At 40.6% G+C, this 11,791-nt stretch overlaps 1 protein-coding gene across 1 annotated transcript in view; it reads left to right on the top strand.

Annotated features, from left to right (window-relative positions):
* Window positions 1-8,147, top strand: part of LOC133588216 (semaphorin-4G-like) — a 65,240-nt gene extending 57,093 nt beyond the window's left edge. The window contains exons 14-15 of the mRNA XM_061940860.1: window positions 4,580-4,638; window positions 6,743-8,147. Of these exons, the coding sequence (XP_061796844.1) occupies window positions 4,580-4,638; window positions 6,743-7,746 (1,063 nt within the window). The 3' untranslated portion in view covers window positions 7,747-8,147. The remainder of the gene's footprint in view (window positions 1-4,579; window positions 4,639-6,742) is intronic.
* The last annotated feature ends 3,644 nt before the right edge of the window (window positions 8,148-11,791 follow it).

Genomic DNA, 11,791 nt, shown 5'->3' on the forward strand with positions numbered 1-11,791 from the left:
AGTAGACTGACAGAAGCACGGCTGCCAATTTGGGCCTACAGCTCTTCCGACCACCACCAAACATTCGTACGCTTTCAATTCAATTTCAATTCAATGTTTTTTATTTGGTCATCAGTTCATGTAAACCAGGGGTCCCCAAACTACAGTTCGCGGGCCGGATCCGGCCCCCCAGCATCCAAAATCCGGCCCACAGGAAGTCCCAAGTAAAAAAAAAATTATTATTATTTTTTAATTTAATAAATTTTTTTTTAATCTTTCCTTTCTAATCCATTTTCTACCGCTTGTTACTCTTGGTGTCTCCTAGCCGCTCAGGCAAATCATATTGTCTAAAAATGGAATTTTCCCATCGATAACGTGAAAATGTTAAATGTTGATGAACATCAATGTTAATTGATGTTAAATGACAAAACGGATTATAAAGACCATATACTGCTGCTCACTGCTCCCCTCACCTCCCAGGGGGTGATCAAAGGGGATGGGTCTAATGCAGAGGACAAATTTCACCACACCTAGTGTGAGTGTGTCAATCATTGGTACTTTAACTTTATATATATATATATATATATATATATATATATATATATATATATATACATATACATATACATACATACATACAGCCTGGCCACCGGCCAAATTTTTTTAACCCAATGCGGCCCCCGAGTCAAAAAGTTGGGAGACCCCTGATGTAAATGGTACACAGTGCATAGCAGATATAGATCAATTAAAGTATCGGTTTACATTTCCTGACCAAAAAGGTATAGGCTCGAGCTAAAAGCTTATTATGCCTACCCTTTCCACATTCACTTTGTACATGTCAAAGTAGAGAGAAAAAATACAAGAAATCAATGTTGAGATAAAGAAACACAAGAAAGGACTCTAGAGGCTCTGTCAAAATCATAGTACTTGATCACATGCATTGTTAAGCATGTAAATACATGCATTTGCCAATATATACATGTGTGTATGTATGTGTGTGTGTGTGTGTATGTATATATATATATATATATATATATATATACACCATATTTTTCGGAGTATAAGTCGCTCCGGAGTATAAGTCGCACCGGCCGAAAATGCATAATAAAGAAGGAAAAAACATATAAGTCGCACTGGAGTATAAGTCTAATTTTTTGGGGAAATGTATTTGATAAAACCCAACACCAACAATACATTTGAAAGGCAATTTAAAATAGATAAAGAATAGTGAACAACAGGCTGAATAAGTATATGTTATATGAGGCATAAATAACCAACTGAGAACGTGCCTGGTATGTTAACGTAACATTATGGTAAGAGTCATTTAAATAACTATAACATATAGAACATGCTATACGTTTACCAAACAATCTGTCACTCCTAATCGCTAAATCCAATGAAATCTTATACGTCTAGTCTCTTACGTGAATGAGCTAAATAATATTATTTGATATTTTACGGTAATGTGTTAATAATTTCACACATAAGTCGCTCCTGAGTATAAGTTGCACCCCCGCCAAACTATGAAAAAAACTGCGACTTATAGTCAGAAAAATACGGTATATATACAGGTAAAAGCCAGTAAATTACAATATTTTGAAAAACTTGATTTATTTCAGTAATTGCATTCAAAAGGTGTAACTTGTACATTATCTTTATTCATTGCACACAGACTGATGCATTCAAATGTTTATTTCATTTAATTTTGATGATTTGAAGTGGCAACAAATGAAAATCCAAAATTCCGTGTGTCACAAAATTAGAATATTACTTAAGGCTAATACAAAAAAGGGATTTTTAGAAATGTTGGCCAACTGAAAAGTATGAAAATGAAAAATATGAGCATGTACAATACTCAATACTTGGTTGGAGCTCCTTTTACCTCAATTACTGCGTTAATGCGGCATGGCATGGAGTCGATGAGTTTCTGGCACTGCTCAGGTGTTATGAGAGCCCAGGTTGCTCTGATAGTGGCCTTCAACTCTTCTGCGTTTTTGGGTCTGGCATTCTGCATCTTCCTTTTCACAATACCCCACAGATTTTCTATGGGGCTAAGGTCAGGGGAGTTGGCGGGCCAATTTAGAAGAGAAATACCATGGTCCGTAAACCAGGCACGGGTAGATTTTGCGCTGTGTGCAGGCGCCAAGTCCTGTTGGAACTTGAAATCTCCATCTCCATAGAGCAGGTCAGCAGCAGGAAGCATGAAGTGCTCTAAAACTTGCTGGTAGACGGCTGCTTTGACCCTGGATCTCAGGAAACAGAGTGGACCGACACCAGCAGATGACATGGCACCCCAAACCATCACCCAACCATGCAAATTTTGCATTTCCTTTGGAAATCGAGGTCCCAGAGTCTGGAGGAAGACAGGAGAGGCACAGGATCCACGTTGCCTGAAGTCTAGTGTAAAGTTTCCACCATCAGTGATGGTTTGGGGTGCCATGTCATCTGCTGGTGTCGGTCCACTCTGTTTCCTGAGGTCCAGGGTCAACGCAGCCGTCTACCAGCAAGTTTTAGAGCACTTCATGCTTCCTGCTGCTGACCTGCTGTATGGAGATGGAGATTTCAAGTTCCAACAGGACTTGGCGCCTGCACACAGCGCAAAATCTACCCGTGCCTGGTTTACGGACCATGATATTTCTGTTCTAAATTGGCCCGCCAACTCCCCTGACCTTAGCCCCATAGAAAATCTGTGGGGTATTGTGAAAAGGAAGATGCACAATGCCAGACCCAAAAACGCAGAAGAGTTGAAGGCCACTATCAGAGCAACCTGGGCTCTCATAACACCTGAGCAGTGCCAGAAACTCATCGACTCCATGCCACGCCGCATTAACGCAGTAATTGAGGCAAAAGGAGCTCCAACCAAGTATTGAGTATTGTACATGCTCATATTTTTCATTTTCATACTTTTCAGTTGGCCAACATTTCTAAAAATCCCTTTTTTGTATTAGCCTTAAGTAATATTCTAATTTTGTGACACACGGAATTTTGGATTTTCATTTGTTGCCACTTCAAATCATCAAAATTAAATGAAATAAACATTTGAATGCATCAGTCTGTGTGCAATGAATAAATATAATGTACAAGTTACACCTTTTGAATGCAATTACTGAAATAAATCAAGTTTTTCAAAATATTCTAATTTACTGGCTTTTACCTGTATAGTCGAAGTTTATGTGGTTTATCCGTTATACAGTGCTCAATACCGGGGTAGAGCGGAATATACGTTAGGTCCGGAATAAACACAGAGGTTATTTCATCCCTACAAGCATGTTTCACAGGTTTTGCTGCTCTTCAGGGGATTTTGATCGAATCCCCTGAAGAGCAAGAAAACCTGCGAAACAGGCTATAGCCGAAACAGCAATTATAAAATACTATTGCTAAAACTACACAGGGAAACGTGTGAAACAGGCTATAGATAAAACAGCAATTCTAAAATACTATAGCTAAAACTACACAGATAATTTTTTTTTTATATCGTTCACAATCCTTCATTCGACGTCACCTCCCAGTTCACCTGTATTCCAACCCAGGACGCAGTAGAGGCAGTGAGGCAACGTCTACTAGGTGATCACACCTTGCAGGCTAAATCCATACTAAACCCAGAACAGATTTGCCTTTTATGAGAGACAAGAACACAAACGTTTTTTTTGGTTTTCGCATTCTAATTTGTAACAATCTGCTCGTTCTAGGTGACTAGCAATGCAGCTAATAGCAGAAAGCCATTCTGCTTTTAAATCACTTTAAAAATGCATTTAAAAAACCGCCATCAATACTTCATTTATCTTCCGTAACCTGTATAATAACCAAACTGTAGTCACATTGTTATTTTAAGAGCGAACAGAGACAAACTATTTTTCTAGCGTAGTAACTCATCGCCATGCTACGGCATTAGCCGTAAGATAGCTACGGCAAGAGGTAAGCTCGCTCCTGTGTCAACAGCTGAATGGCTTTTGAGTTTGTAAAACCCTATACCGTATTTTTCGGACTATAAGTCGCAGTTTTTTTCATAGTTTGGCCGGGGGTGCGACTTGTACTCAGGAGCGACTTATATGTGAAATTATTAACACATTACCGTAAAATATAAAATAATATTATTTAGCTCATTCACGTAAGAGACTAGACGTATAAGATTTCATGGGATTTAGCGATTAGGAGTGACAGATTGTTTGGTAAACGTATAGCATGTTCTATATGTTATAGTTATTTGAATGACTCTTACCATAATATGTTACGTTAACATACCAGGCACGTTCTCAGTTGGTTATTTATGCCTCATATAACGTACACTTATTCAGCCTGTTGTTCACTATTCTTTATTTATTTTAAATTGCCTTTCAAATGTCTATTCTTGGTGTTGGCTTTTATCAAATAAATTTCCCCCAAAAATGCGACTTATACTCCAGTGCGATTTATATGTTTTTTTCCTTCTTTATTATGCATTTTCGGCCGGTGCGACTTATACTCCGAAAAATATGGTAATTGAATTTAAAAAAAACATATGCATTTTTACTGTTCATCCCCAGATGGCTGGTAGTGAATAAACAAGATGTGTATGCATTGCACTCATACGCTTCATGTTGTTTTGTCCCCTTTGTCCCAGGTCCACCTTAATCCAGGACATCCAGCAGGGCAACAGGGGGTGCAACAACACTCAATTCGGTATGTATAAGTATGCTTTCAAAGAGAGGAAAGATGAAAGTGAGATAAAAAAGAGACGTTAGAAAAGATGCGTGCTTGTCATCGGCTGGCATGAAGACCCCTTTGAAAGTTGATAAAGTAGATGAGCACAGTCCTCTGCCCAGGTTCTTTAATCCCGCCCGTTTGATATTCACGGCAGGCAAACTGCTGTCCTTCCCTTCACTATTTCAATCTGATAAAATGTGGCACCTCTTTGTTTTTAGCTGTGCAAGGTGATATGATGGCTGGCTTTAAAACTTCGGACAGCTTTTTGATAATACAGTCGTGGGGAAAAATAGCTCTTCTACCCCTGTTACACACAAACAGGCTCCCCTACTTTGTAACCTGTAACATCTATTTTTCTGAAAAATACTACCACATGCTGGCACTGTTGTTAATTGCCAAACGTTGACGCGGTTCGTGGGACTGACTTGAAATTTCTTTCTCAGCTCAACGTGGTCAATAAAACACTCACTGTAACTTTACGGTGCTAAACCACATCACTACAAAATTTGGCTTGCATCTTTAGGAGACTGACAAGCACGTGTTTGTAGAATTTGAGCAAGTTTTAAAATCATGGCCGCCATCTGGTAAAATATCTTTGTTGAAGCACAAGTCATTGATCATTTGTGTAATGATTATACAACTTGAAGGATATCTGTTACTATGGATGGCCAAATGCGACAAAATATAATATAATCTTTAATTACCCACATGTTTTATTAATTATTAAATTGGAATTGAATACATAAATGTGTATTTAAATGTCATTAATTTATTAAATTTAAAATTACATGTAATTATTTAATTAGTTATGATTTCATTATTTCATGATTTAAATATTTTTTTTCACAATTGGTTTGGTTATTTCGCGATTTAATTAATTATTTCAAAGTTTATTTGATTTATTTCATGATTTATTTATTTTACAATTTAATTATTTTATTTTTCAATCAATTAATGACACATCTAGATATGTATTAAGAATATTTATTTATTTAATTTTGCCCCATTTGGCCCTTGTCAGCGCGTCATGAATTTATTCTATTCGCCAAAGTCAGTGGGCGGGTCCTACTTGGCACTTTTACTTGCAATGATTGGATGAGATTCGTGTGAGTCAGCCCCTGCCCCACTGACTTTGAATAAATCATGAAAATAATGAAATTAATGAATAATTAAATAGTGAAATAATGAAATCATTAAATAATAAAATCAATTAATCAGTTAATTACCGTATTTTTCTGACTATAAGTCGCAGTTTTTTTCATAGTTTGGCCTGAGGTGCGACTTATACTCAGGAGCGACTTATGTGTGAAATTATTAACACATTACCGTAAAATATCAAATAATATTATTTAGCTCATTCACGTAAGAGACTAGACGTATAAGATTTCATGAGATTTAGCGATTAGGAGTGACAGATTGTTTGGTAAACGTATAGCATGTTCTATATGTTATAGTTATTTGAATGACTCTTACCATAATATGTTACGTTAACATACCAGGCATGTTCTCTGTTGGTTATTTGTGCCTCATATAACACACACTTATTCAGCCTGTTGTTCACTATTCTTTATTTTAAATTGCCTTTCAAATGTCTATTCTTGGTGTTGGGTTTTATCAAATAAACTTCCCCCAAAAATGCGACTTATACTCCAGTGCGACTTATATATGTTTTTTTCCTTCTTTATTATGCATTTTCGGCCGGTGCGACTTATACTCCGGTGCGACTTATAGTCCGAAAAATACGGTATATGTTTAAATTATTACACTTCATTTCAATCAATCAAAGTTTACTTATATAGCCCTTAATCACTAATATCTCAAAGGGCTGCACAAGCCACAACGACATCCTCGGCTCAGATCCCACATTTAACATTAAATAAACTAATGAAATGTCTTTAATTCCAATTATGATTAATGATACATTTAGGTAATTATTTAAAGATGTGTTGAATTTTGGCTAATTTCTCCCTCCAATATTGCATGCATGCCATCATGTCTTCCAAAGCATTTTGACCACAACCCATAGGGGGCGCCATAAGTGTGATTTACAGTCATGTGGGACTTTGTCCTTTTATTACAGATGTCGTCATGCGCAGTCGGTTCGTGCGAGTCGGCGACGACGTGCTGCTGCAGTGCGAGCTCAGCTCCAACCTGGCCGCGCCCTTTTGGACCCTGGACGCCCACGAGCTGCGCGGCTACGGCCTCAGCTCCGGGTTCAGGACCGGCACGGACGGCCTGCTCATCATCGAGGCCCGGCAGGACCAGAGCGGCCTGTACGCCTGCTACTCTGTCGAGAATGAAGTCAAGGTCGCCGTGGTTACTTACAACGTCACCATTGGTCCGGACCCGCCGCCGCCCTCTTCGGTTGAGCCAAAAGACGGCCGGCGCCGCCGACCTATCAACGCACAATTTCCCACGGCGCCGCCTTCATCCAGGGGGCCTTTAGATGGACCCTTGTTCCCCCTTATCCCCCACTCGAAGTTGATCTCCTCCAAGAGTATGGAGGTCTTGTACTTGTCCCTCATCACCATCCTGGGCAGCCTGTGTGTGGTTCTGGCCGTGGTGCTGGTCTACATGGGCTACTGCCTACGAGTGGGCCAACGCGGGAAGTACTCTCTACGGGCCGCTGCCGCGACCTACCCGTGCAGCAAGAGAAGCAGCAGGAGCAAGAAGCAGCAGCGAAACTCCGCCCTCATGGAGCTGAAGACCATTTCCAGCCACTGTAACGGACACGGCGGCCATAACGGCGTTTCCAGACGTCCTAACGGCGACGTATACGACGGAGGCTCCCTACAAATTGTCCCCGGTGAAGCTTACACGTCGCCCAACACCGAGCCCCTGCCCCCGGCCCCTCCCCTGCCACCCACCCCGCCGCTCCCCTCCCCCGAGTGCAGCTTCCCCAACGGGCTGTCGGCCACGCTGCCCAGCGTCCTGCGCAGGATGAACGGCAACAGCTACGTGCTGCTCAGGCAAATCGACCCGGAGAACACGTCGCCGCTCTGCTCCACCTTTGCCGACGAGCTCAACAGGATCTTGGAGCGGCGCAAACAACTGGAGCCCAGGCCGGACGAGAGCTCCGTATAGAGCTCCTGGCTCCCCCTGGTGGTAGGAGGACTGTGGCGTTGCAACATAACATTCGAGGGGGAGACCTTCTTTGCACTCAAACGTCCAAAAACATGTGAAAATAAGAAATGACAGTGAAAAGCTTTTCTACCTCACCTCATTTGTACCCCGACCGTCACGTGCGGCCTTGAGCGAGGAGAAAACATAAATACACGTGAAGACTTCCATATTTGGCTCGACTCACAGTGGAGGGCAGCTAGCCAAAGTTTGTTTGCACTAACTGAGTGCACAGATGGCCTATGCATTTTTAAAACCTGTCATTCACACTTTTCCCTACTATATACAAACACGGAACTGCATTGTTTTCACTAACTTAACACTCAATCCCTCTCTAAGATTTTTAATATTAACTCGCATAAAAACGCCTTGTTCCTTTACAACTCATTCATCCAGGATATGAAGTAATACAGTGTGCCATCACAATAAGAAAGCCTTAACAATTTAAAGGGCACTTTTTAAATAATGATACAGTTAGATCAGGGGTGTCAAACGTATGGCCCGCGGGAGAAGTTTGCTAAGTAAAAAAATTGAGCCACATTTTTTTTATGAAAGAAACTGCTGTTCTAAATTTGTCCACTAGATGTCGCAATAGCAATTTTTTGTATCTTTGTAGATTATGCTACATATGTAAAAAAAAACACGTTAGTGCACCAGTCGAGGAAAATTAGCAAACTACATAAATAACATCCTGTAATTTGATTTTGATATTTTATCTTGATAAATTGAAAATGAACACCAATGAGTTGACACATTATCACATAATTTATTCAGAAAGTATAAATGACGACAAATAAAGAGAGAAAACCGCAACATGTAAGTGTAAAAAAAAACCAACAACATTATGATTTGTACATTTTCAGAATGCGCTTGTTCCATTTTTAAACAAAGAAAACAATCTGAAGTTGTCTTTATTTTTAAGTTATCATGCCGTGATTTTACCTGTCCGGCCCACTTGGGAGTAGATTTTTCTCCCATGTGGCCCCCCATCTAAAATGCGTTTGACACCCCTGAGTTGGATACTAATATTTTTACACTATCTGTAAAAAAATAAATAATATCTGATGACTGAAGTCCCTAATAACTGCAATGCCAAAATGCATTTGGTGTATAGATTGTTTTTTTAGTAACAAGCGAAATTAAGAATTTTTTTTTTTTTTTCCGTAATTATAGTGTTACCCTGTTTGAAATATGTCAGTATTATAATTGTTGCTAAATTAACAACCCCAGTTTTAAAGTCAGTGGATCCCACAAAGGACTTGGACACTGGATTTTATAATGGACTTTTGGAACCAGAAGGACAACACGGAACTCCACACCGACTGTCAGTATCACATATATTGATTAGGGATGGCTACTGAATTCGGTACTTTTATCGAGAATAACCAAATCTACGGAGTGCAGGTTCATGTCAATTTAAGGTACCGAATTTTGATAACAGGGTTGGGTGTGACGTCACGTCCGGTTACAGGCAGCACGAGATCAGGCACTTGGCGGGCGTATTCATGGCAATAGGTAATCTTACTATTTCCCATTCCAACAAAGCAAGTATGCCTGATAGAAAGTACTCGAAAATAATTTTTAACAAAGCAAGTATGGCTGCTAGAAAACACTCAAATGTGTTCCACTGTAGACAAGGCACAGGAGCCAAGCATGCAGTTTTAACAAAGTTTTAATGTGGATATATTTTTGTCCAAGTCTTTCTCCAGTAGAGCGTGACTTTTCAGTCACGTCCGTATCCTCTCTCCCCTCCTGCTCCCGGCCGCTTACTGTTAAAGACAACAGATGATTAGATTAACACGTACCACCTAGGGCTGGGCGATATGGGCTTTTTTTAATATTGCGATATTTTAAGGCCATATCGCGATACACGATATATATCTCGATATTTTGCCTTAGCCTTGAATGAACACTTGATGCATATAATCACAGCAGTATGATGATTCTATGTGTCTACATTAAAACATTCTTCTTCATACTGCATTAATATATGCTACTTTAAAACTTTCATGCAGAGAAGGAAAACACAACTAAAAAAAATCACTATTTTTTTCATACGGTGTTGATCTGGAAATGTTTGCCTCGGCATTTTGATGGTGTGGGCGTGTGGCACCGAACGGAGATGTTGACATGCAGAGTTTCAAGCACTCTTCATTCTCTAGCAGGTGACTTTTCAAATGATGCTACATATTAGCAGTAATGCTACTTTTAATAGCAACGTTTTTGCCCCACACTTGACAAATTACGGTTGTCTGTTCAACATAATCCCACTTGAAGCCAAACCACCGCCAGACGATGGACCCCCTGCTGTTTTTGGGGGGAATTAATTATTCCTTCATTTGTTACCAGATTCGCACCTTCTCTCTCTCTCGTATTACCACTCGCACGGCTGCGCTAGCATCACAGCTCACGTTACCCATGCTGCTACCTCTTTGCTGCGTGAGGGCGTATACGTATGTGACGTGTGTAAGAAGGTGCGCTTGTCTGTCTGTGAGAAGGAGACACAGGAAAGAGCGAGGAGAGCCTGTAGTGTAATGCCCGCAGCTAAAAGCAACTGCGTGAGAACGTATACTCGAATATCACGATATAGTCATTTTCTATATCGCACAGAGACAAACCCGCGATATATCGCCCAGCCCTAGTACCACTTGTGAAATCTAATCACCTGCCAGCTGTGTCTCGCCGTCAGCCCATGCCCCGCCCCTATCCGATGGTGCTCGTCCTCAACACCACAGACAGACGCGGGTGACCTTTGCTCCTGCAGGCGCGCTGGCCACACCTCCCTCCACAACATGCTACTGGTTAGCATTAGCAATTTTTAAATGTTCAAATGCCTCCAAATTTGGTAACTTAAAAACTATAACTAAGATGCCCGTTAAGTACGATACTTAACGTATAAACATTTTGTAGGGTTTAACTTAAGACTAGCTCATTCAACTTAATGCTAATGAACCAATGCTACTGGATAGCACAGTTATCAGTTTAATGTTAAAAAATAAAACATGCAGTTTGTTATTTAACACATTTAAAACATTCTACCACACAAACACTAGGGGCGACTTTAGGATTGAATAAGATCTAGATAGGGCTAAGCCAAGATGGGTTTTTTTTGTGTTTTGTCAAATTTGAAATACACTTACAAATGATTAGGCTATATTTTAATCAGGCACTACTATTATTTTACATTACGATGCGTCGCTAACATTTGGCAAAGGAGCAGAGTACAGATCCACAAACCCGGATCATCACCCGTTTACTCGTAATACTTTTTGTTTAAAAAAAATATTTTTTCTGAATGTTCATGTTTACAGTTTTCCAATGGCTTCTTCTTCACAGGAGGCTCAGGCAGGCTACTTTATGCAACTGCTGCCTCTCTGTTGGACTGCGGTACTGCACGAGAGACTGATTCCCAGGTACCGGGAATCGGTACCGTATGGATTCAAAGGTGTAAGGTACTCATCCCTAACATTGACTTTCTTGTCATTGCAACTGTCTTATTCTGTTGTGACACTTTCTTCTTGGTTAAGTCTTACACATTACCAAAGTAACGCCTTTAAGCCCACCGTTATTTCTTCATCGACGGTTTGTTTAATTCCTGTCAAAGTGAAGCCACTTTCACGAGCGAGCCTAACGAGGGCGCGGTGTCAGGTTTGAAAAGGTGCGCTCTTGGCGAGGCCCGACGTTTGAAGCTCAAGAGCTCTCCCGTCAGTGGTCGTGATCAAAGCGATGGAAGATGGCGGACCGAGCTGCGCTCTTCACACATTAAACGCCTTCATTAAAGCGCTTCCGCCTCATTTGGAAGGCGGCCCAACACCACCGCTGAGCTGCTTTGGAGTTGTCGGCTTTTGCAGTCAATCCAAATTTGCTGCCAGACAGCTCCAAGGTCTTTGTATTTTCTCCAATTGTCTCGCTTAATCCCCCGAATGTAATCTCCTACAAGCGTCTGGTGGTACAACTCACTGCCCAGACGTAGTGTGCACGCCCTTTTCACACTGCCCATAAAACCCTG

The sequence above is a fragment of the Nerophis lumbriciformis genome, linkage group LG02 (assembly GCF_033978685.3).
Source record: "Nerophis lumbriciformis linkage group LG02, RoL_Nlum_v2.1, whole genome shotgun sequence".
Classification (NCBI taxonomy): Eukaryota; Metazoa; Chordata; class Actinopteri; order Syngnathiformes; family Syngnathidae; genus Nerophis; species Nerophis lumbriciformis.